Raw genomic sequence first — 27285 nt, forward strand, 5'->3', positions numbered from 1 at the left:
ACAAAATTTCAAGAATCAATTGGTCCTCAGATATAGGGTTGAGTCATGCAGACTCTTCAGCTCATAGCTTGTTATTGTCATAAGTCCCTGCAAGACTTCCCCTTATTTTGTCATTGTTCCTGTTTACCCCTGCTCCCCAAACCCACTCCCCTTTCCCAGTAGAGAACTACCTAAATATGCTAGAACTAAAATATGCATGTGTCCCTATAAAATATATCTTTTATTTTTGTATGTGTATGTTGATCATTATACAAATGATACATCTATAATATAGACTATAAAAAAGTAAGAATTTTTGTTATTTTTTTCCACTCAGCATTATGTTTTCAGATATATCCCCATTGCTGTGTAGACTTCCGACATCTGCATAGTACTTCATTGTCTGCATTCACTCCATTTGATTTATATCCTTCCCAGTTGATACACACCCGCGCTACCTCCAGATCCCCACTGTCATGAAAAATTCTGCAACTAACATCCTCATTTGTGATCCTCGGGGACCTGTGTGAGAATGATTTCTGGGATGTGTGCGCAGGAGTTAGATTTCAGAGTCATAGAATATACACATATTTAATTTCAGATTTGTTGCCTAAATGGAAACAGTACATGAGAGAGTTCTCATCTCCCTGCATCCCCACCAACAATTGGTATGAACCATTTTTTACATGTTGGTCACTCTGATAGCTAAGAGTCATTGTTGTTTTCATTTTTATACCTTGGATTACTAATGAGTTTGAGCATCTTTTCACGTGGTTTTTTAGATATTTGGACTTTCCCTTCTGAGGATTGCCTTTTTGTGTTCTTTATCCACTTTTCCATTTCTTTTTATATTCTAGACATTAATCCTCTGTCAGCTTTAGCTGCTGCAGTAATTAACTCCCAGTTAGTTATTGGATAACTTACCAAAAATTTCTATATTTGAACAAAAATCCTTCCTATTTAAAAGGGGCAAATGTAACAACTTTTCATCTTATGGGATGTGATTTTAGGATCTTTTTTATGAGATACTTTCCCACTTAGAGTAAGGATTATGATCCCCATTTATGTAGACAAGGAAATAGGATCCCAGTATTATTGCTCGGGGTCACACTATCAGCAGTATGATTGAAAACAATTAATAAATTAGCTGTTAATAAATTAAATTATGGTATTCACAACACTTTTAAAGTGATCAAGTATTATTTGCACTAAAAATAAGCAGTCTTTCAAAAATTGCAACCCACAGCTTCTCTGTCAGATTTCACTGAATTTTCCTTTCTGCTCTGAAATTCTTGCAAAGTGTCTCAAATTGCATTACAACCAGGCTGGTCGTAATTACAGCTTTGGCCTTCATTAAGCTAATTACTACTTGTACTCATATTGAGCCATTTCACTCAAATAAATACCATAAGCCTGTCCTTTCTCTGTGCTGTCTGTGCCTTTTCTAGGAAAGTACAGGGACTGATAGCAGAGTTCTGTCTCCGCAGAGCAGGGGATTTCAAGCTGTCTTTCTCCAAGGAGCCCTGAGGGGCAGCTCAAGTGTCTTCACAGGCTGTGTGAGAAGAATGGTAGGAGGACGTCGGGGACTGGAGGGAGGCTGAGCGCAGACCCCCTCCTCCAACTGAACCGAGACAGGCTTTGCCTTTCTTTGTTGTGTGTGCTGGATAATATGTAAGACCTACTTGAGAAAGGATTCTACTGCTAAAAGGGGTGCCGGGGGTGGGGGTGGGGGGCGGTAGAGAAGCACTGCCTTGGAGAACTAGACTACTTAATATAAACTGCTACATTTTCATCTCTCGGCTTGTGTTACATTTAGATAGTGCTTTACATTTTGAAAAGCACTTTAACATGATTTGAATTTATAAAACCTTGTAAGGTAGACATATTTTAACAGCTGCCGCAAAATTTTCCCCCAACTGAAGCTCCGTATTGCGGTACCCATTCTCGCAGGCAGGCTGAGGGCCATATGTCAAGAGATGGTAGAGATCATCACCAGCTTGGCTAGAAGGTAGAGCTAGATGATGTCTAGTCTCTGTTTGTGCAGAGATGTTATCACTGGAAATGATCAGAGAAGAAAGTAACATCAAAAGAATTACCTGCACTAAAGGCTCTTGTCTGTTGGGGGTAAGACCATTGATTGACCTCCTGTTCTGGTCTAGCCCCAGGGCTGGGAGCCTCATTCCATTTAATCCTTACCGCCACCCTGGGAGGGAGGTGTTATTGTATCCATTTCAAAGGTGATGAAACTGAGCTATGTTTGGTTAAGTGGAAAAGCTCAGAGCCCAGAGTTCTCCAGCTCCCAAACCGGGGCTCTGTCCACTGCGGAAGAATGCCTCCAACAGAAGCATTGCATCTTTTTAAACATTAGCCTCCCTGAACTTTATGTAAGCAGTTATTATTTTTGGAAGGAAGTTCTTAAGTAGTTCTGTGTCACGCCGGGCATCATATTCACGGCCCGGTCCTCTCCCTCCTTTGCGCCCTCAGGTCCCTACCTCCTGCTTTGGATCAAGCCACATCATCTGTCATCTATAGCTGCATTCAGCCTCCTTATTCGGGAGGTCACTTGCCATGACTCAGCTGTTAGCATCTTCCCTTGCTTTGATTTCCTGGGTTTCCAACACCAGCTAGTGCTATTTTGGGTTTTGCCTCGGATGGGAATATTGGGAAAACAGCAGTCCGGCCTTCTGGCTCTCCAAGTTGTTGATTCGATTTGGCTTTCTCTCTTCATTCATGAATTCTTTCTGTGCTGTAAGCTGAGGAGGTTTGCATGTTTGAAAGATTCTTCTCTCTTCTCAGAGGGTGCCTGCACATCGGGGACACACATGGGGGCAGAATGCGATGGCAGCTTTGGTTACCTTTGTTGCCATGCTTCCAGTGAGAATCCCTCCCTCCAACTAGGAGATCATCCCTTCCCCTCCTATTTCTTAAAGAGAAGAACATATCAAACAATACTGTTGAGTAGTTTCAGTTCAGACAGGTATATTTAATCTTAGTCTTTTGTTATTAGGGCAATAGTTTAAGAAACTGTGCTCTGTTAAATTAAAGCTCTCCGGATTTCACAACTTGAACTTCTAGAATCATGCATTTTACACGAGGAGGCAGTTTATTCAAATGTTTCTGATCATTCTAAAACAATGGAGTGTAAGAATGTACATTTCTTTGTATAGCAACTTAGAGTTTATGAAGGGTTTTCGTATATGTTACATGTTTTACCCTAATGACTCTACAGGACAGGTTTTAGCATCCCTATTGCACATCAGCAAATTCAGATGAAAAAGCCTTAAACTTTATAATAAAGCATTCTTTCTGAGAAACAACTATATGCATATAGAGATTCAGCAGAGTCACCCAGACCTACCACGTGCAAATCATTGGCTTCTCTTGCAACCAACAGTGCCGCGTTGATGAAGAGATACTGTTGATTTGGGGAGACCTGATCCATATAAAAAATTGAATAAGGTTGAAATGTCACGCATCTGGCTGACTCTCAGGTCAGAGTTTCAGTGTGGCAGGACTCGTGGAATTAAGCAGGGTTTTATATTCTCCATGTAAAAAGTCAGGACCTTTATTTGTGAACTGTTTGCTCCTTACCTTTTCCTTTCAGGATAGCTCCCTGCTGCTAGCTGCTGTTGGCCACGACTCCAGAGCAGCCATGATGCTTTCAGGGTAACCCAACTAGAAGAAAATGAATACCCCACAAATTCTCAGCAGACTAGGCAATATTTTAGGTATTGGGGATAACGTGATTCATAGGAAGTGTCCTTGCCCAAAGAATATAACATTATGGTGGAGGGCAGAGGGGTTGTTTTCTTCAATTAAGTCTTGTAATGCAGTGGGATCAGACTGTGATGGGGTGACAGGCCTGCCTGAGTGAAGGATGAGCAGTGAGCCTGTTCGAGGGGGCATTTCCAAAAGAGAATTCAGCATAAAAGAACAAGGAGATTACCAGTACCCCGGGGTTTCTAGAAGGCAGCATCTGAACTGAGAGATGGGAGATGCGAGGCAGTGAGACAGGACGACACAGGCAGAGACCCAGTAATGGAATTGAAAAGCTTGGCTTTTATGCCGCTGAGTACCTCGATCCACGGGGTCAGATTTGTGTTCAGCTCATCACACTGTCTGTGCAGAAGGGATGGGAGGGGTTGAACGTGCAGAGAGTGAGATAAACTAGGAGCCTTCTGAAGAGTCCAGATAAGGGACATTGGGCCTCAGTAAGCAGAGGAAGGAGGAGTGGGAGGGAAAAGACAAAACAGAGAAACACTGAGAAGGTAGAGTCATAACTTGATGATTAGACACAGAGCACGAGAAAGGAAAGCGTGTCCTAGATGACTTCATTATTTTTGGCCCAAAGGAGGATACTATAAACCCTTACAGGGAATGTTCCAGAAAGGATATTTTAAAAAGAAGGAAATAAGTTGAGCTTTAGAATGTTGTGTGAGAGGTGCTCATGGAACACTTGTAGAAGAAAATGTTCCATAGACAAAGAAAGCCATTTGTAGCCCAAAACTAGAAATGCAGGTTCTGCTCTGGTTTTCATAATTCTTTTCCTCGTGCTACCTCTTTAAATCAGTGTTTCTTATGGGCTTCATCATGACCAACTTTGAGAATGAGGAAAGCAGCAGATTCCCTGGGGGTGGAAGAACACATTTGTGCATGTTCATGAGATGTGACACACCATTTCAGGTAGTTCAAAGAACTCCAGGTTCATAATTTTTACTTTAAATAGGACATGGAGCTTTCAAACTCCATACAAATCTCTGAGCTTCCAAGTCCTATACTGAGAGACTGTCAAGGGTCCTCTGCTGCTATTGTGTGATTGGAGGAGTCCAGTTACAGCCACATAGTTTATTATCAACACAAGTCAATAGAGGATCAGCCAACAATGGCAGTACCCAGAAACTGTAGCACACAGGCTCATTTTAACTTTTCCATTCACTACTCAATATCTTTTTATTATGACCCCATTTTTTGCCAGATTCTCCTTCAAGGCAGAGCTGGTAGAACACATGTTCAGACTCTGTTACTATTTATTCAGGAGCTTGTGGTCTTTCTTGTTATAATTTGTTATTGTCATACAGTGAGGATCGTATAGTGAGGACAACCAGCTCTATCCTCTGCTGTATCCTCTGCTCAAGTTGGTCAGACTCTGTCTGTGCCCAGAACTCAAGTCACTTTCATTTTTACAAGAATATAAACATTCTATAGTTTTCACCTCTGTATTTTGACTGTTTTTCTACAAGCTCTGGCACATGTTCTTCTGAAACACACCTTTTCACACATTTTGTTCTCCCAGTGAACCTTGTTGACATTCCTATCCTCTAATGCAATAGTCTTTCACATCAACAGAGTACCCTCAAAAATACAAAGGTGTATTAAAGTATCCTCTCATTTAGTATTTATGGAGTACTTGCTATGTATGAGGTCTCCATTGAGGATTCCAGTCTAATGAATGAAGCAAATGTGGATTTATAAATTATACACAGTGTGATCATTGTGTTAGTAGAGGTGTGGGACCTAGGAGGTCATATTGTGCAGGCTATACTATCCCTTGTCTAATGGGCTGAGGCATTTCAGCCGCTTTCCAGTGAGCATTTGTTGTATGCCTCCTGAGCAAACTGCAAGGTGCCGTGGATGTAGATACTCAGACAAATCTTGAACTTGAGAAACTTTCACAGCTTAACAAAGGCAGACAAAATAAGCTACAGTGGAAGCTAGATGTGATACATGCCATAAATGTGAAGAAAAGCAAAGTGGAAACACTCATTGAATACCTAGTATGTGTCAAGAAATATTTTAGGTACTTTCATTTACATTTTCTGAGTATTCCAAATTATGTTTTGAAGTAAGTATAATCCCCATTTTACAGAGGAGGAAATTAAGGCTCAGAGATGATAAGCAAATTACCATAGATCTCCTTGTTTCCAATGCTCATGTACTTCCACTCTATATAGCTGAAGAACCTTAGGAAATATATTTAAATAATAAAGTGAGAAAGAATATGACCCACTTAGTTACTACCTAGTGTTCTAGTTTTCTCTTAGCTTCATATAGCTCTTTCCCCCTGCCCATTAGGGTTAAGCATAGACCCTGGAACATCCTTAGGGTTTGTCCCTTACCAGCTCTAACTATTATTAATATCCTGGTAATTTAAAAAAGATCCCTTTGGATGTGGCTCAGAAACTGTCTCCTATTTCTTCCCATGATTTACCCAATCCCTGATAGCATTAATATTAGAGATAATTAAGTGTGCTGCCTTTTACAGGATGATTGTCCATGGGCATGCCATCTTTTTTTATAAAGCATGAACATTTTTTAAAAAGATTTATTTGTTCATTTTAGAAAGAAAGAGAGAGAGAGTGGGGGGAGGGGCAGAGGGAGAGAATCTTAAGCAGACTCTGCACTGAGCACAGAGTGGGCTCGATCCCACGACCCTGAGATCATGACCTGGGCCAAAACCGAGAGTCGGATGCTCAGCCAACTAAGCCATCCAGGTGTCCCAAAGCATGAACATTTTTAATAAGATATAAACATGGCAGGCATCTTTTCTTGTAATTCCTGGCCTCGTATGTCCTTTTTAACAGAACTGCTAACAAACCCACCAGTCTGGTTTCCTTTACTGGATGGGAATTATTACAGCTCAGCTACATTTATCCAATATCATAGAAATTGCTGAGTATACTCCCTAAATGACCCAAATTTTATCCCCCTTTCAATTTAACACTTTAAATAAATGCCAGCAAGCTTCAGTGCATTGGAAAATTACTATATGTCTGAAACAATTTGGATATCAATATTTGTCACACAACCTTCCTAGGTGTAACATCTGAAGCAATAGTCACTTAACTTGCTTGCATTCTCCGTGTGGTATTTACCCAATAGTCATCACTCATGTGTGTTCATTAGGTCTTGGGGTGATGAGCCAAGCCACTATATTCTCAGCTGGGTTCAGAGCCTGTTTAGTTTGGCACTGATTAATGATGTGCAGGGAGTGAGCAGTTTGCAGAGCTACCTTAGAAACCCAGTTAGCCAAAGACAAATAGCTGTAAGTTGGCTGTTGGGAACGTGGGAGGTGGGCTCTTGAGAAAGGGGAGTCATTTTGAAACACCAGTGTGACTTTTGGTTATCCTAACTAGGGGAGGGACAGGTTCTGTAGTAGATGATGCTTTTGGGTCTGGTTTCTTGATATGCACCCCAGGATAAGGTGTAAGGCATGTCACTGATGTGTTCATCCAATCACATCCTTTCTCTATGTCTCAGTTCTCATTATTTATAAACTTGCTTACCAGAGCCTACCTGCTTCCCAGTCACCTTCAAACAAAATGGCCTTCTATCAGTAAAGTATCTTGAGATGTTCTTTTTGAAGATCTTATGCTAAAAGAGCAAGCATGTATAGCTTTACTTTTTTTGTACCAAATGAATCTTATACTGAAGGAAAAAAAAAAGCTTTTAGTGTTTATCTTGACTTATGTACTTCCTATCTCTTGTTTTTCCTTCTCACTCCATTTACCTCTTGTGCCATGTTGGTTTGGCATCGATTCTTTACTCCAATTTTCTCCTTTTTGCCCCTTTCTGTTCTTTGGGTGGGGCAATGAGGAGAGATATGTTGATCTTGGAGTTGTAGAGAAAATGTCTCAGCTTCAATTGGGGTGCTGTCCTTTTAGTGTCATACCAAAACTGGGCACAACACATTTTTGTAGTCCTTTCCAGAATAGACTGTTTCTCCTTATTACTGACAGGGAACTGAAAACATATCTAAATTTCCCTTGGCAACTCCCAGCTAGAGACTTTATGAATATCTATTTCATAAAGATAAATGATACCTTGTTAAGAGGGCATTTTTTTTCACTAACCCATCCAGAGTGCTCAATTCAAAAGTTACAAGGATGCCCATATCCACTGGGGATGGGGAGAAAAAGACAGAGAGGTAGGAAGATGTGCTGAGGGTTACACAGGAGGCAGCACAAGAAGAAAGATGCTGCTTGGCAAATATTCTTTTAACCCTTATATCACATTATAAAGTCTATACTGTAATTTCCAGTTTATTGGGGGAGCTCAGGCTTAGAGAGGTTCAGGAATTTGCCCCAGAACACACAGATGGTAATAATGAGAATGCCAAGAATCAAATGCAGTTCTGACTCCAGTGCTTGCTATTTTCCTTTGATCTTTCCCTAAATTCAAAGTGATCTTGAGCAATTGCCTTTCTATTGACTTGGGAAGCCCTAACCCCCTCACTCCTCTTTTCAGATCTAAAGCATACCCATCCTGCAGGACCCCACCCAGAACCTGCTTTTATCCTACAGTGTTTTCTAATCCCCCAAATGGAAGTGGTCTCCCCTTGAACCACTGAGAACATGGGAATCACCATTTGACATCATTGCCTCAGAGCAAATAGCATGAAGCAGGTAGGAGTCAGGAGCTTTGGGGTCAAATCCCTGCTCTGCCAATATCTAGTGTGTGATTTTCATTAAATCACTTAATTTTTTCTTGGCATATGCTGCAATCTGACCCCTAAAGTCCCACCCAGGCCAAAATGTTAAGATTCTGAAGTTGTAGTATATATATAATTTCTTATATGTGTTGAGTCCTGTAAGTCTTTTTATTCACTTAGTCATTAATTCATTTATTTACTGAGCATTGAATTCCAGCATTCATCCCAGAAGCACCAAGATCTTCTAGAGACCTCACCTCCCCTTTTAGACAATAGAGTTATTGGTTTGGAATGAAGTCCTCGAGGGCAAGGACTCTTCATTTTCTTATAACCAAAGCAGATAAAACAGAAGGAAAAGTCACTTGGGCACCTGGGTGGCTCAGTTGGTTAAGCGACTGCCTTCGGCTCAGGTCATGATCCTGGAGTCCGGGGATCGAGTCCCGCATCGGGCTCCCTGCTCGGCGGGGAGTCTGCTTCTCCCTCTGACCCTCCCCCTCTCATGCTTTCTGTCTCCCATTCTCTCTCAGATAAATAAATAAAATCTTAAAAAAAAAAAAAAGAAGGAAAAGTCACTTTGACAAGATGAGATCTCAGAAAAAAGAAGTTTGGGCAAATACCAATAAGCACTTTGTTAACATTTTCAGTGTCTGAGTTTTTTCAGCATCTCCTCAACCCTTGTGCACCTGTCCATACAAGCCTGTAGTTACCAACCTGCCAAAAAAGGGGGGGGGGATGGTTACCAATTAATTGAAGTCACCAGATTTCAAGTCTGGTTTCCCAGGACTATCATCTTCTATGCCACCTATAGTAACATTTGTCCCGTTTGGCTCCCGCAAGTCCTCAGACATTCATTTTAGCGGACGGCAGTTCTGCTTATCCCATCAGCAGACACCATTTTGCAAAGTAGATGTCATCTTCCTTCCCCCAAAGCTTCAGCAAATTCCTTGGACCCCATTTTTATTTGTCAGGTATTCATGCTAATTCCCAGATGCCCTTATAACAATAATAATAAAAGTAAAATTCTTACCTGGATTTTATTTATAAACACTTTGTGAGTTTGCTTACTACCTGAGTACTTACTAGTTAGCAGGAGCTATGAGTTACTTGCTCATCTTTCCACCAACTTAGTGCGGTAGCATTTGTTAGCTGTAGGTTAAAGTTGCAAACATCTTTTCATTCAACTCTCATATTCTGAAATCAGCTGCACCTTGGTATTTCCATTTTAATAATTTAAAGCATAGGCTTTCTTTTTTAAAATATTTTTTTAAGAGATAGAGAGAGCACGTGAGCAGGTGGGGGTAGGAGCAGAGAGGGAGAGAGAGAATCTTAAGCAGGCTCCAAACCCAGCATGGAGCCCAATGTGGGGCTTGATCTCAGGACCCTGAGATCATGACCTGAGCTGAAAACAATAGTTGAACACGTAACCAACTGAGCCACCCAGGCTCCCCTAAAGCATAGGCTTTCTAAATTCAGAACTTGGGTTCAAGTCTCTCGAGCCCTGTCATTTACCAGTGTAAATTCTCTGTGGTTTCTGGAACTGAAAGAAATGCAGGGTCCCTCTGTGGTAGGATTGTCGTGAAGATACATTGAGATTGAAGATACCAAGCTTAACGTATTGAATGGAGCACTGGGTGTTATACACAATGAATCATGGAACACTACATCAAAAGCTAATGATGTAATGTATGGTGATTAACATAATAAAATAAAATTTAAAAAATATATTGATTTTTTCTTTATAGATCTCACTTTTTAGTAAACACAATCTTCTCAAATAAAATTTGTTTGTACTTCATAAAAAAAAAGATACCAAGCTTTAAGCACTGTACCTCCACTTAGTAAACCACCAGAAAGCACTAAGAGTCACCATTCCATTGCCTCTGATAAAGAAAAGGTATTTTATGGGTACCCATCCCATTTGACTCTTACGACTATACCTGATTAGGTGAGGGAGAGGGTGCATATTAAATTTGTTTTCAGTTTAAAAATATATTTTGTAATTCAAGAATGCATGGTGGGATGTATGGGGAGATCCAACGTAACATGCATACGTTTCTTAAGTGAGAAATTGAAAACTGCCGTAGGTATAGTCTAAGGTGTTTTTGTTTTTGTTTTTGAACCTTGCTTTGCTTGTACCACTTTACAAGACTCAGGCCTTTTTCCCCCCCTTCTATCACACTTTCTTTAAAAACAAAACAAAACAAAACTTAACAGAACATTGACTCTTCAATATATCTGAACTCTAATACAAATTATATCCTCTTGGAAATCATTTCATTTGTTTTTAATAAATAAGTAGCAAGAGGATTTGCATTATAGAAACAGATACTACTTCCCCCAAATCCTCAGTTAATTTCACCTTAATTATAATTCTAGGAAAGTTCCTCAAACATTCGTTATAGTCAGAAATTTTTTCCAGAGTTATAAAAATCATGGAAATTTGAAAAGAAGGAAAAAGCTGATTGTGTTCAACATCGCAAGGTTTATAATTTGACCTAGGAGACCCATGTCTGCCCACTATTTCACCATGCCAGCAAGCATGTGTCAGCTCTGAGTGTCTGGCACTGTTCTAGGACCAATGATTACATTCTTACCATGGACAGTACACCATTTTCAGAGGTGTTAGTATTGGTTTCGATCGCCAAGATGGTGAGTTGGATAGAAAGACTGTGTAGTTATTGAACAACTTTGGCAAGTACGTAAAATTGAACATAGGTAAAGGCCCTGGAAGGACTGGGGCCAATCCTCAAAGAAATTGGGCCTTGGGACTTTTAAGAAACTCTAATCCAAAGTTATTGAGTAGTTGACTGTGTTAGGTAAGATTAACTATTGGTATTCAATATCGATTTCTTCAGAGATGGAGGATGGGTGCCATCATGAATGCTAAATTCACTGGTTGGTGGTGATTACCCGCAAGCAAATTCTTCATTCAGCAGAAAAAAAAAATGCCCTGATAGATTAGTGATGCCCACCACTGACCTGGGAGATATTGACATATGCCGCGCAATTACCTTCTATCGGTTTCCTCCAAAGGACGCATCGGTAGACAAGGGACCACATTCAGGTGAAGTGTGGCAGATGCAGTGGATTTTTGGAAACTGTGGGAACAGCTATATTCCTCCAGCTGTGAGAGGTATAGCAAATGAGCAAAAAAGGAAGGGGCATTGAGTGGAGAAACACAGGAGCCATTTCAGACCTTCTTTGGGCTCATTGGCTCCAAACCACCAAGTGACTGTTGGGATTTTGCAGAATCAGAGCAGTCTGGGCTGTTTTAATTGTCTGAAATTTGTGCTGTGGTGGTTGACAGGTTCTCCTTTAAAGGTAATAAATGGCTCACAATTACTTTAGTTTAGAAAGTGCTCTTCTGCCCGGGGACACTGTAATAACCAGCCATGGAAAAGAAAAGGCCTGGGGATTTATGAGGTGTCCCAATTTACAACCATCTGGGAAAAATACAGCAGGACGTTGGTATAGCAGTGTGTTAACCAGAGTTAATCTATCATTGCTACTATTATAAACCCTCTCTTTCCTTCTGCTTAAAACTATCACAGGGATTCATCCCTGGCCTTCACAAAGACCCACCAGACATCATTTTTTTTAACATGCAATTCAGAAATATAGTCTGATTGACCTTCGCTTTACTGGACTGAGTGGGAAATTTTCCAGGTATGAGGGATTTTAGAAGCCCCTAGTGATAAAAAGATAAATGAGGTATAGTGTCTTCTTTCTTCAGGCTCAAGGTCCTACTGGGAGACCAGTAGTGAATATATAATTTCAGTACACTCTGAGAAGTGCCATTGTTGAAACAATAGGGTAGAAATACAATAGAAATATATTTGTATGTGCAAAAAAAGTCATGTGCTTAATAATCACGTTGTTTTCCCTGCCCCCAAATTATATTGTTAGCCCATACCTATAATAGGACTTACTAAAGTCCAGTGTTATTATTTGTTTACACACCTACCTCCCACTAAGGGCAAGTTTTGCAAGGTGGGCACTGGGTCTGGTTCTTTGTATTCCCAGCACCTCGCCCAGTGATCAGCCCATATTAAGTGTCTAATAAATGTTAGCTGAGCAAGTACAGGACTGTATACTTCTAAAGTTTGTAATACCAGGAATTGACAACTTATTAGGTAAAATTTAGAAAATCAAAATATATTTACTCTTAAGATATTCTGTTGATGATACAGATGAATTTATTTGGAAATTAAAATGCATACCATGGTGTTTTAAATTTCCCAGCAGAGAATGGTCTACTCAAAATGTCACACTTAGTTGGATGAGTAGTGAAAAGGGGAGAGTATTTGGAGAAGGGTAAAAAGAACAGTCCTTTCCCATATATATCACAAAGTAGAGACCAATGGGCACTGCTAAATTTTAAGCCCCACTGAGTGGCCAACTCCCCTGCCCCGTCTGTCTGCTGAGGAGCATCCACCAACACTTCCATTTTGGTGGCACTGTCCTTCCGGAGTGACTCACTGGAGCAATGATTCTGATCTCCCTGGGGTTCAGCAGCCTTGCCTGATGGCTAAGCTAGTTTATGGGAGCCATACGTCGTTTTTCCCACCCTGAATCCCCTGTGGTCTTGCCTGAGCAGTCTGCTTATGATAAGTTTATTAAGTCTCCCTTCCAGTGGGGCAGATTGTCCCATTTCATTTGTCACTATTTAACAGGTTATGCAAAACATGCCGGGAAATCTCAATGTGCAGAGCTTCTGGTTTCACCTCCATGTGAGACAGTAGACATTTCATTTATTTTGTAATGGCAATTTCAGAGTAGTTTGAGGCTAATTTATCAGTGCCCACTGATATTCTTAATCTCCGTCTTCCCTTAGTCTATTCAGTCACTCTACAAATATTTATGGAACTGATCCTGGACACACAGAGATGAATTAGGTAAAATCCCACCATCCACAGAGGTTGAGACACACCAGGGTAGATCAACACATGAGTAGACATTAATTGCCATTCACTCCTTTCCTTCACACCTTACAACGAATGAATGAAGAAGGGATAGCGGGTCGATCCCAGATTTGTTGGTAAACAGCCCATAATGTTTAAAGGGATATCTGTGGTTGCCATTTATCCATTAACAAGTACAACCGGGAATTGCTCATCATTTAGCATTATGTATTTTGGCCTCATGATTATGTAACTTAAAAAAGGAAAATCCTTTGAGGCTCAGTTACTTCTCCAGAGAAATTCCTCCTCTGCTTTTGGGGACCTCCCAGGAGAGTCAATCCACCACCACTCTTAGTCATGGCAGCCACAGCTGCAAGAGAACAATACCTCAGTAGTGACTCTAGTTTGGGAGCCTTTCCCATTGGGAAGGTCATTCTTTGTAACTTTCAGAAGACTTGCAAAAGACTTTGCTTTCAACATCCATGCTTGACAAAGTATGGCTGACTTTGGTGAACAAGCATTAGAAAACCAACAGTAGCATAATTATTTAAAAAATCTTAGCTATAATTTAAAAAATTAAATAAATAATAAATAAACTCTCATTAAAAAAAATCTTAGCCATTTCTCCTAACCCTATGGGAAAACAGTTTCTCAACTTTTGTAAGCAAACCAGCCCCATTGGTTTCTGTCTCTTTCTCCACACATAGTCACATGTTTTGACTGACTTACTTGACATGTTGTTTATTCAAAGCTGTAGATTAAATGTCACCCACTAATGTGATTTGCTCAGACTTTGCTTGCCTGAGGCTGACTCCATCAGACACTGGTGAAAATAGCTCCCTCTTGTCAACCAGGGTCTTCAATTAGCTGACCAGCAAATCTGCCCTGATTACTGTATTAATTTGGCTCCCTATCTGCAGTGGAGAAAGGAAGTTTGGTCACACCGCTGGCCTCTTCATTGCTCTCCCTTCAAGGGCAGGCTGCAAAGAGAAGGTCGTGATCCCAAACTTCACCTTTGTTTCTCCTCTTTTGAGGTGGCTTCCTGCAGCAGCTGAAGAAAGTGAGAAGTGTGTTGCTCCCATATCCATTGTTCTTCAAGAGACCCCATGCTAATTGATTTTAAGATGAATTGCTAGTTGAAAGGTTTATTTTTTTTACTGGCCATAAAAATGCCTTAAGTCTTAAATTAAATGCCTTCTCATGAGGAACAGGACAGCTGTTAGTGCCTTGTGTCTCAGTCTTTGGAATGTGAAATCACCCAGTTAGCACCTGCATGGGACTACGGGGTCAGGCATTGTCTAACGAGTTATTTTGGGGACTAAAGCCAAGGCCCTCAAAGCTCTGTTTGGATTGTGATCAGATTCTCAAGATGCTTGAAGCTGCATGAGCATCTTTCTATCTCCTGCCGTCCAATTCCTATTTTATTAGCAGCTAAAACCAGAGGAAGTTCCCAAGCAAGGGAACAGTGCTGAGCAGCCAGCTCCCTTTCTAACGGCTCCAGTGTCATCTGCTTTGCTCTCAGGGGACGTTTGAAAAATCATCTTTCGGGCGCCTGGGTGGCTCAGTTGGTTAAGCGACTGCCTTCGGCTCGGGTCATGATCCCGGAGTCCCGGGATCGAGTCCCGCATCGGGCTCCCTGCTTAGCGGGGAGCCTGCTTCTCCCTCTGACCCTCCCCCACTCATGTACTCTCTCTCTCTCTCTCATTCTCACTCTCTCAAAATAAATAAATAAATCTTTAAAAAAAGAAAAATCATCTTTCATACTCTCTAATACTAGTCCTCCGTCAGGTTCCCCAGGCCCATGTGGACACTGCTGGCTGCAGGTTGCCTACTCGGATTGGCACATAAGCTACTGCCCTGTGTCAGGGAACACAGACGCTAACTGCTGCCCAGGGAATTGTGGGCTCATTGGGAAGACGGGGGCTGCCTTGCTAAAGGGGGTCCGTACATAGTGCTTGAGCCAGACAAGCAGATGCCCACACCACAGTGGCTTTGGCTGCCTCCGTGGTAAGCAGAGTGTCTGTCTCCTGAGTAAAGGTGGCTTCTCAAAGCATGCACAGAGCCAGCATGGCCTCTGACCAGCTCTCTGACTGTCGCAGGTGGGAACACTCATCCTGCCCACACCGTAGCTCCTATCTGAAGACCAAGCCTTGGGGGAGCTACAGGCAATAACAAGTTGAGGGCTTGCTTCCTCATCTGTAGGTTGCATTGGGCAGTTTAATGAGGGAGAGGAGCCTGTCCCTTCTCTCTTTTCCTTGGAAGGGCAGCAGGCATCGCTCCTTCCTATCTTCTTATGCCTTCTCATTTAGACCAGTAGACCTCAAGCCCAGCTGCACATTAGCATCCCTGTGGGGCATTGTAACATGTGCCCCGTGTCCAGGACCCATTCTAGACCAAATGAATCAGAATCTCTGGGGGGTGAGGCCAGGCCAAGGGATGCTTTAAATTTTACTGTAGACTGAGGGTTGAGAATTACTGATTTTTTAAGCTATTCCTTTCTTTTAATCACTTGATGAGTCCATTGGTCATAAGTTGAATAGATATTTTCTTTTTTTTAAGATTTTATTTATTATTTGACACACACACACACACACACAGAGGACAAGCACGGGGAGTGGTAGGCAGAGGGAGAAGCAGGTTCCTGCTGAGCAGGGAGCCTGATGTGGGGCTCGATCCCAGGACCCCGGGATCATGACCTGAGCTGAAGGCAGAGCCTTAACAGACTGAGCCACTCAGATGCCACTAAATAGATATTTTCTCAGTAACTACTACACGATTGGATTGTACAGACTCTGGATATGCGATAGTCAGCAAAGGACACAGTTCATGGTGTTATGGTATAATCCTGTGATGGGAGAATGGGAGAAAACACCGACTTCGGTGGGAGGAAAGCAGGTCAGAGAAGGATTTTGTCGACTTGAAGAATGAGCCGGTATTAGGAGGATTTTAGTCACAGGTGGAAGGAAGAGCACAAATGAAGGCACAGGGGTGAAGTTCAAGGCACTGAAAGGATCTGAGTGTGGCTAGATCATGGGGTGTGAGGGGTGAAGCCAAGGAGGCGCTTTTCTGCATTTATTAATGAACAAAATGTTTCAAATTCTTCTGGTATAATTGAGGACACATGATGAAATCGAGAGGGGCTGGGGGTTGCACACCAGCTGGGCTGATCTTCTCTGATTTCAGAACAATTTCTGTCCACTTCCATGAAGCCTGACCCCACAGGGCCCCTCACCACGGGACTGCACTGGTCAAACCCCAGCAGGAGATGTGGCGGGAGGAAAAGCAAGGACAGACCAAAATATCTTCAAGGCCCTGAAACCATTCAGGGGGGACAGTTGAGAACATTGTTTTTAAAAAAATAAAAACTTTAAAATATCAGAATCAGTTCTGTGCAGCGCAACTTAAATATAATCTTGAACTGCCCTACATGTGTTATAAACATGTGTGTCGTCAAGAGGTGGCTTGCATGCTGCAAGGAGGAATTTTTCCTTTGGATAAGCTGTCTTTAGGACTGGGATTCACAGGAAACCTCATACTGATGGGTTTAATGTTTGGGCTTCTCCTAATCCTAACGGAAGATGATCACCTCCACTTTATAGATAAGGAAACAGGTTCAGAGAAGCTGAGTGAGTCACCTGGTTCAGCGGGTCATGGAGCCAGACTTTGAAATGAGCACTGCCCAACTCTAAAGCCAGGTGTTTTTCCTCTAGACCAGGAGTTGCCAAATCACTGCCCACCGGCCAAATCTAGCTCACCACCTGTTTTTTTGTAATCAGGTTGTATTGGAACATAGCCACACTCATTCATTTACTTCCTGTCTGCGGCCATGTTCACGATGCCCAGGCATAGCTAAGTAGTTGGCAGCAGACATGATCTGGCCCTTAATAGAAATTTGCCAACCTCTGCTCTCTGCCCACACTGCCCCGGAATAAATACAGGAAACTTAAATGCTGCTCCTTGGGTCCAGAAAGCATTTTTATTTTTTCTCTCCCCTCCATTTAATACACTTGACACCATTCAGCAAAAACTCTCATTTGCGTGGACTGACCTAGGCTGTCCTCTCCCCAGCTGTGGCAGAAGTACAAAGGAAAACCATTTTTAGTTTCCAGAAGGTGTCCTAATTTTAAAGACCTGCATCTAGGTCAATACTTGTCCCTGCCACATATGTCACCAGTTTTTACCCGAACTTCTAGTACTCTCTCTGGGCAAGGCCACTTCTCCCCACATCCTAAGCTTGGAGAGTAGCCTTTCAAAGTGATCCCTGGCCTCTGGGAAGTTTTCCGGTCTGTAGATGAGCACCTAGACTCCTCTCCGGGCAGAATCCTTCCCATTTTTTGGTCCTTATGAGTCTTCAGTCGTTTTGTCTTGTGTAAGGAACATTCTTAGGAAGAAAAATGGTCCAGTGCTGAAGCTCAGCAATGAAAATTCTCCCACATGACTCATTTTTAAGCTGGACTGTGTTGACATCTGTCTTCCCCGCAACAACCTTTTCTCTTCATTATGAAGATAAATCCATTTAATGGGTTGCTACTGATTGGGTAGATTGTACATTTTTATAAGTGCTGACCCCCCCCCCCTTTAGCGGCAATGCCCAGTAGCAGCTTCTCCAGAAACCCTTCGCTCAACCGCAGACCGGCCTTTTCCAGCTCAGCCTGGGAAAGAAGTCCAAAATGATCTCTCAAACCCTAAGACAGCATCTCAAAGCCACAGACTTTGATTTTTAGGCTTTGTAAAAGTGCACTTTGAAAACCATGTTAAACAGTCTTGTAATTCTGTTAAGGATGTATTTGTTTAATTCTACAGATGACAGGTGGGAGCCTAAGAATCTATGGCATTGAACTTATTAATCATTATTACAGTCTGGAAGGTACCGTGGTTAAGTACTAGGGACCACATTACAAATAAGAAATAGGACCTGCCTTCTAGGCATTTACAGTCTAGATGGGGAAAGGTACACCAATAACTGACTTAAGTGCTTTATTATGATATGACAAAAATTGCTGCAGATACTGTACTGAAGGCTGAGAAGTGGTGCTGGATGTTTGCTGAGACCAGTGCTTCTCACATTTTCGTGAGTGCTGGAATCACCTGGAGGGGCTGTTGAAACACTGATTGTAGGGTTTCTGATTCAAAAGGTCTGGAGTGAGCCCGAGAAGTTGCATCTCTAGCAAGTTCCCAGGTGATACAGATGTGGTCTGGGAACACTGTTGAGGATATTTTTTATAAGAGAACCCTCTGACATAAGTCATTTCATTCTCAGAAGGTATGGGAACATTATATCACATTGGTTGTGTGTCTAGTATGTTCCATTCAGTGTGTCGGTACTTTGCAAGTAATCCAGTTTGGATTTCACAGCAACTCTATGAACTCTGAGCTATTACTTCCACTTTATAGTGAGCAAACTAAGGCTTGGGAAGGGAAATTCATGTTTGCTAAATATCCACAGGGTACCATAAAGGATATGAGGCTTTCTCTAATGAGCAACACCTCGATGAATTCTAAATGATTAGTCCTTCCAGTTTACAGAAGCTTAAACTGAGGCTCAGAGGGGTTGAATATCTTGAGGAAGGTCACAGCCTGGCTTTACAGTTGTGTGTGTTGGGCCCTTTATAAAGGCTGAGAAGCCATCCTGCCACGAGTAGCACCCACTTGCTGAAAGCTGCTAACGTGGGCTCCAAAAGCATGATTTGTCTAATGCCTAAGTCATGCACTCCCTCCCTCCAGGCTTTGCTCTTGCTGATCCCTCTGCCTGAGCTCCCTTTCCCTCTTCACCCTCCCACCCGTCCTTCCAGTCCCAGGCAGGTTAGTCTCGGCCTTGCACACTTCCCTGACATCCCCCCTTACCCCAGTTGATCAGGGATCATGACTCCTTTGTAATGTCTTCCTTTCCCCAGGCCCCTCTCCAATTTTTGTATGTGTCCCAACATAGTTTACACTATTGAATTCCATCACACACACCCCAAATCCCCTGGTGACTTACCACTAATTACAGAAAAAAAAAAATCCAAATTTAAATTGTTCATCTTGGCCAGCAAAACCACCCACTGTCTGGCCCAGCCTGACTTTCAGCCTAACTCGAAGACCCACCTCGATTTTTTCCAATGGAATGAAACCACTATACACTCCTCCCCACCCAGGGCTGGGCTCTCCTCTCTCCAAGCCTTGGCTCATGCTGTTTCTTCCAAGAATGGCTCCTTCTCTGCCTCTCATCGTGTCCACATCTGGTCTCTCCTCAAGCCCCAGCCAAAGTCCTGGTGCTGTGCTATCAGCCTGTCAGCATTTGAGAGGGGCTAAATATTTGGGGAATGACTGTCTCGCCCTTGCTCCACTGTGACATCACTTCATCCCTTGGAGGAGGCAAGTATGTAATGGCTTATCCACTTCCCCAGACCAGGACACAAGGCTTCAAATATTTCGCTACAGTGACTTGCACATTGTAGGTGCTTGAAAAACAGTTGTTGAGAACAGATGAATAATGCTGGATGAAGATTGTGGGTGTGAAGGTGGGGGAAAAATTGGTGATTAGACTAGGGAGCACATGGAGGCTCAGGAGATCTTGGAATAAAACACAGGAGCATATCTCAATGAACAACAGGGAAACCAGGAGCCCAGTTAGACTACCAGCATGCTTGATTCTTGTCAGGGGTCCCCAGAACTTACTCTTTTAACCCAATCTTCCGAGGAGCTGAAAGGTTTTCTCCATTTGAAGTACATGTGTGTTATGGGACTCCCACTTCTTCTTTTGTAACATGTGACATTATTACAGAGAACATGTGCTGGAAAAATTCCAGAAACACACCACAGGCACAGTTTGACCTTGACAAAATAATCAGTCAATACCAGTAGGTGAATGCAGATTCTGAAAGGGTGTTTTGTCTGATGTCTATGACAAAGCGTATTCATATTTTGTAATTAAGAAGTTTTAAGTCCATTGATTTGCTGATGCCTCCGCAACACCATCTGTGGGTTTTCCAAACAATGAGAAAAAGTTTGATATTTTCCAAAGAAGACAGAGTCAAGCATGGTGGTTGTGAGTGTCTTGATTTAAATCATGCACATAGAGCATTCATAGACACTTAACACTATTAATTCTAGCCTTTTGGAAGCTACTTTGCAAAGAAATAGAGAAATATTTGTATTTATATAACTGTTTTGTCTTCCTAAAAAAAAATCAATGACATCTTTCCCTGGGGTCATTTTCCTTGGCACACAGAGTTACCACAGAACTTCTCAGGGCCAGAGCAAAACTGTGAAGTAAATCAGGCAAAGCCAGTCTTTCCCTCCACCAACCTCATTCTGCTCTGTATCCTAACTACTTGCATCCCTTTCCCTAGGGCCAAGTGCCCCTTTGGCTTCTTCTTTTTTATCCTATCAACCTACTCTTAGGAAATGGTCTATATTCACTTTTAAACGGAAGCATAAGTGATTGTTGGGAATTTAAAAGATTGTCCCACTTATGGATTCTTACATCTAGCAAAAGATAAATTCTTAAGCTAGAGGAATTGAAACTCTTAACAGTGGATTTTAAGCATAAGGTATAAGTAGGAGCTGAAGAATTTCCCATACCACCATAAGGGATTATCATGATTTCCACGCAAAGGTACAGCCATGAGCATATAAATGAAGATGATTTTTTAAAGGTTTTTCTTATTGAAGTAGCTTCATTGTTTCTGTCCAGCTTCCTTCTCTTACTTTTCCCCAATCTGGGCAAACTCCACTCCATAAGCTGATACTCCTCTTTGACTTCATTGCATGTATTCGTTAAGATCTTAAGTTGCAAGTGACAGGAATTCCATTCAATTGGGGAAGTAAAGGTTCATGTAACAAAACCACCAAATGTCAGCATTGAATTGACATTATGGTTGAATATAATTTAACTATTATTAACTCTCTCTCTCTCTCTCACACACACACACACACACACACAAATCTTTCTTCTGTCTAATTTGAATGGAATTAGTCTTAATATCTTCCACTCTTCCACATGTAAGAGACAGTGTTATAGTTGTCAATTTTAGGGGAAAAGAGCATGCTTCACCTCTGCTTCAAGTCAAGTCAGAAGTCTGGGAAAGGATACTGATTGGTCAGCTCAGGTCACATGCCCACCTACTAGTGTAATCATTGTGTCCAATCCTATGTGTTCTGGTGACTGTCATCTCTGTGACAGCTCCTTAAGAAACATTTGTTTAGTCATCATCTCATTTAATCTTCCCTCCAATACAGTAGAATAGGTGTTATTACCCCTATTTTAAAGATAAAGAGGCTGAGACTGAAGATTGAGGACTTACCCAAGGCCACACATATCTAGTTGAATTCTGTGACACCAAGTAGCCCCACATGATGGATATTGCATGCATTTGATGTTGAAAAGCCCTGGCATCTCAGTGTAAGACTAGTCCGTGAGCAATTGCTGAGTACTACCATGTGTGATTTATTCGACGAACAACTGATTAGAAGCCATAAGGAGTATAGTGGGATCATATTCATAATGATAAAGGGTAAGCGGCATGCCAGGGCTTTTCAACATCAGATGCATGCAGTATCCATCATGTGGGGCTACTTGGTGTCATAGAATTCAACTAGATATATGTGGCCTTGGGTAAGTCCTCAATCTTCAGTCTCAGCCTCTTTATCTTTAAAATAGGGGTAATAACACCTATTCTACTGTATTGGAGGGAAGATTAAATGAGATGATGACTAAACATGTGTCTGGCACAGAATTAGCATATAATTGAGGTGCATTTGCGATTTTCTTTCATTTTAACATTACTGAATGACCCCAAGAATGGTGGTGTGATTGGCAGTGGAGTAGTGTTAAATCCCAGCTCATCCACCTACCAACCACCGCTATGATTTTGAACTGGTTACTTAACATTTCAAAGCCTCAGTTTCTTCATATGTAAATAGAATGATGACCACAGCTAACTCCTAGATTTGAGTGGATTAAGAGAGGGAACATACATAAAGCTTCCACCATAGTAGATACCTCATCAGTGATAACAATTGTTCTCCTCTGCAGTGGAGGATTAAAAAAAAAAAAGAAGCAGGAAGATTACTACACATCTCTTGGATGCCTCTATGTCTTTTCTGGTCTTTTCCTGCTTTATAAATTCTGATGAAGACGAATCCACATTAATAGAGGCAATGCTTAATTGCCTCCTTGTGGGCTGGACCCTGTCCTTAGGCAGCACATTACCATATTCTTTTTTTCTTGAGGCATCCAATGGCATATGTCTGTTCTATTAAATAGACCTTCTTTTTAGTGCCTGGCTCAAGAAGGCAACAGCACACACACAATTTCAGACCCCTTGTGTGTATGAACACTCAGGCCTTCACTACACGGGGAAAGCATTCTCGGAGGGGCGAGTGTGGGTATCATTTCACGTTTGTTTGAACCAGTGCCAACCAGACATCCACAGTTAATTGTGTCTCAGCGATCTTCTTCTGGAAAAAATAGCAGTGAGTCAGCCTCCTAGCTGTTGCTTGGACTTCTTTCACTTTTGAAGTTTGCACTATGCACAATGTCACTTCAGCAGTGGTCCCGTAATATGTTGAGCAAATGGAGCACTCCTCCCAGCCAGGCCTCCTGCCACCCAATTCCAACTTCGTCAATCCATCTCCTTCCTTGTGGTTCCAGCAGCACAAGAGAAAGTGGAAGATGTACATTATGGTAGTTTACTCTTTGGAAAAGTACCCTCAAGGTTTGGGCAGAGAGCGCAGGGGAAGGGAAGCAGGGGGGTAGGGAGCAGGGAGGCAGGGAGCCGTTCACTCTAGAAGATCTTTCCAAATGGGCAAGGACAACCCCCCAGGAAAGTTACGGTCTTCCTTTCATCTACAGGTAATGCAGGTGGTGAAGGAGCAGGTTATGAGAGCTCTTACAACCAAGCCTAGCTCCCTGGACCAGTTCAAGTGCAAACTGCAGAACCTGAGCTACACTGAGATCCTGAAAATCCGCCAGTCTGAGAGGATGAACCAGGAAGATTTCCAGTCTCGCCCGATTTTGTAAGTAACCCCTGAGCTCTGTCTCCTCGGAGGCTCTGACCCATCATTTCTGGTCTGAAGGCCGATCACACACAGTGCAGTGGGCCATGTTGTGAGCTGTTTGCAGAAGGCCAACAAAAGACACTCGGGAAGACCTCAGTTCGGTTCATGAAGTCTCAGCAGCTCCCCGAGGAAGGTGGTGCAGGGGCGGCCGAGGGGAAGGCAGGGACAGGCACTGTTGGCAGCAGGACCTAAGCCAGGAAGAGGCCTGGTTACTGATGAGTCCCCTGAAAATTTGTAGCTGAAAAGTGGGGGGACCTTTCCTAACACTTGGAACAAATATTTTTTCTCTGGGAAGCTATTTCTTGGTGGGTGCCTTTGAGTGGAAGATGCTCTGCCCAGCCAGAACAAAGCCCACTGGTAATTCAGGCAATATGAATGTTCAAGTGGTGAGTGGAAGGGAGATGGAGAGGAAGAGAGAGATTCACTTGCCCCTGCCCCATCCATCAGCTTTGCCTCGCCCCGGAGCACCTTGCATCGCCCCCATGACTATCAGCCCATAGGCCCGAGTCTGAGAGCAGCAGGGCCCCTGTTTATAGGACCTTGCAGCAGGTGCACTTGCGACAGTTGTCATTTTGCGTACCTCCATCTTTAGGATGTTCTGAACCTCCAATGAAGACTGTTTGGTTTGCTCCGTCTTTTCTTAGAACTGGCCTATTTATCTTCCCTTGTCCTTTTCTAAGAGCTAGGTCAGTTCTGTTACCCTTATAATTTATAGGGAAGGAAACAGGAGAAGAGGTAGGGGTAAGGAAAGTGTGTGAAATGTGTTCTCATTCCCCCTTAGAAGACTAGCCACAGCTTCTTCTGAACTTTTGTTATGAAGCTGACTTAGAACACAAGTGTCATTATGACATGAACCCCATCTCTCTCTGTTTCTGATTCGTTTTCTTTCTGCCCCTCTTTCTGTCCATTACTCTCATATCTTTGACATTTTTAGTGCTTGGCAATTTGCAAAGCAGCCCCTCCTGCTGTTTCATTTCCTCACATCCATGTGAATGAAGTAGGTAGGTCTTATTCCCACTCAAGGAGCAGGAATAGTCCAGAAAGAGGGGAGGAGCCAGGACTTGAGCTCCAGCCCACGGATCCCTCAGCTCATGCTTTGTCCACCCCAGCAGAGCTCCTTTGCGAAGTGCAAGACTAAGATGTGGTTTTAAAAAGTTCACAGGTCTGCAGCTCCCTCATGCGTGCTTGCTCTCAGGCCCTGGGAGGCACAGTCAGAGGCTGCGGAGCAGAAGTGCAGACTTGAGTGAGGGTGGAGCTGGGCGGCAGGGCGGGAATGCTTCCTGGGGGTCTTTGGCTTTCGTCATGGTGAGACCTGACTTGTACTTGCATTGAGCGCCAGCCAGCTCTGCAGCAGGCACTGCTGGGCCTTTGGGCTGGTCCTCAGCCAGAAGGTACAGCTAGAAATACCAAACAGAAAGCCCTTCCGATAAATGCTTGACTCCTCAGAGATACGGTTTCTTACTTGCAGAGAGGGACGGCAGCACCTTGTCCCATCACAGGGCCTACAGCACCAAAATGTTGGATTCCCTAAGGTTTGTTTCAGCAGATGCGCAAACACACAGAGATTTCATTATGCTTTTGACAGCCATTCTTAAAATCTAAAGTGAGGGGCGCCTGGGTGGCTCAGCTGGTTGAGCGACTGCCTTCGGCTCAGGTCATGATCCTGGAGTCCCTGGATCGAGTCCCGCATCGGGCTCCCTGCTCAGCGGGGAGTCTGCTTCTCCCTCTGACCCTCTTCCCTCTCGTGCTCTCTGTCTCTCATTCTCTCTCTCAAATAAATAAATAAAATCTTTAAAAAAAAAAAATCTAAAGGGAGACTTGAGAAACCACTTCAGTCAAGGGCGAGGGATCCCAAATTATTGTTTGACCGTGACTTTATTCTAAGTAAGAATGTTAACTGCATGTGAAGTGTGAACACTTTGCTCCTGTTTTGGCTTCATACCTTTATTTCCTGAGGCTCTGCCCATGACATTCTGGTGTTTTCCCTTGATTATAAGAGGCTCATGGGGCGCCTGGGTGGCTCAGTCGTTAAGCGTCTGCCTTCGGCTCGGGTCATGATCCCAGGTCCTGGGATCGAGCCCCGCATTGGGCTCCCTGCTCAGCGGGAAGCCTGCTTCTCCCTCTCCCACTCCCCCTGCTTGTGTTCCCTCTCTCGCTGTGTCTCTCTCTGTCAAATAGATAAATAAAATCTTTAAAAAAAAAAAAAAAGAGGCTCTTACGTTTGCATTTATTATGTGAGGAGAAGCAATGCAAATAAACAGGAAGTCTTCTGTATGTGTGTCCCTTTGGTATCATCATTTGGCCACGGGACTGAAAAGCACACGGCTCACTGGGGCCCTTGCCATGGTTGCAATAAGGGCTTGTTAGAAACTATAGCATTTAAGGGGGCCGTGGGCCAGCCTGATCCTTATCCCAGCCTCCGAAACGGGCAGGTGGGAGCCAGCCTCCCGCTGCTCGTCCGGGATGTTTTGTCTGTTAGAATGACCTGCTAGACAGGAACTCACTGCAGGATTGGATAAAGCCTAAAGGCTGCCGACACGGCTCACAGGACAAATCCACGTCAACAGAAAGGGACAGCCCATGCATGATGGTCTGCCTTCGCTCACTCATTCATTTAACAAATATGTCTCGAATGACTCCTGCCTGCCGGGCCCTGTGCTGCGGACGGGCAGAGAACCAGAGACACTTGCCCCGCCCCACCCCACTCTCCCAGGTTGTAAAATTTGGGTGGGAGGGTGAACAGAGACTGTGCTTGAGTGGAGGAAGCAAAGGCAGGGGTTGTCATGAGAGCACACGGAGACACATCTCCCCCAAGCTCGGGAGTTAGGATATTCGAAATTGAGAACTGGAAAGTACCTTTAAGGTTCCAGCTTCTCAGTGTGCAGACTGGGACAGTGACTTGGCTGGGGCTTGCCCGCTGGTACAGAACCCTACTGGCCATACCCTCACCAGCCTCTTGACCGCCATAGTGCTCCCCCCACAGCCTGGCTCCCTCTGTGCCTGCCACACACAGCTTGGTAGCAAACCCAAGTGCCCCAGAGAGCCTTTGAGGCACGCGTCCCATTATTATAAACCGTTTATGTTTCCTGAGTACAAAAATGCACACTCTGTGTGAGCAAATATTTGGGGGGAATATTCAGTGGGTTGAAGAAGCTCTGTTGTATTTCTTAGCTCTTGACCGATTATTTCAGAGAGGAGGTATTTGTTACTTTCCACTTAGCATGACTTTACAGGGAAGGTAAGTCCCTCCACACAACTAATCCAAGTTAATGGATATAAAAAACTTGAATAGTCCAAAACCAGGTCATTTAACACTACACTGGGTGGGGAAGGAGAGATGCAAGGATAAACACCAGTGAAGCATAGTAGCAAAAGGTAGAAAATCCATACCCAGGGAGCTAACCAATCTGGGCTCAGACTCCAAGGCCACTACTTGGACATGTGGCTCTTTAGACAAGTTACGTAACCCATTCTAAGCCTGTTTTTCTAAGGTCTAAAAAAGAAAATGATTAAAGTGTCCACATCATTGCACGGTTATGAAGATTCCATGATGTAGTGCCTGAAAAGCACTCAGGATATATGCCTGGCACATAATATCCACTCAGAGAAATGATCCCTCTTATCATTAGCTGATAACCAGAATGGGACATGTTGTCACACTGTTGATATGTCAGTGGTAAAACTGACACTATGACTGTATTTGTGTATGCCTCGCCTTATCTCAGAAGGTACAGTGGAAATATAGTGAGAAAGGAAAAGTAAAAACGGGGCCAGAAATCAGGCTAACGCCTACCCTGCCTATCTGCCTCCTCACTAAATATTGGCCACAAGCTTTGTGCAGGGCCTTCTCTCAGCAAGTGCCAGCAGGATGGTCTGGTCAGTTACACAGTTTTCAGTGTCCAGTGCACTTGATAAATGCTTATCAAATGCCTG

The 27285-nt window shown here is 43.1% G+C and overlaps 1 protein-coding gene across 10 annotated transcripts in view; it reads left to right on the plus strand.

The window, feature by feature from the left end:
• Nucleotides 1-27285, plus strand: part of ELMO1 (engulfment and cell motility 1) — a 518756-nt gene that overhangs the window by 453145 nt on the left and 38326 nt on the right. For all 10 annotated transcript variants that reach the window (XM_081800259.1, XM_081800257.1, XM_081800260.1 and 7 more), the window contains one exon: nt 23147-23310. In XM_081800259.1, coding sequence (XP_081656385.1) covers nt 23147-23310 — 164 coding nt within the window. The remainder of the gene's footprint in view (nt 1-23146; nt 23311-27285) is intronic.

This window comes from Leptonychotes weddellii, chromosome 12 (assembly GCF_054177405.1).
Source record: "Leptonychotes weddellii isolate Sample4059 chromosome 12, ASM5417740v2, whole genome shotgun sequence".
Lineage (NCBI taxonomy): Eukaryota > Metazoa > Chordata > Mammalia > Carnivora > Phocidae > Leptonychotes > Leptonychotes weddellii.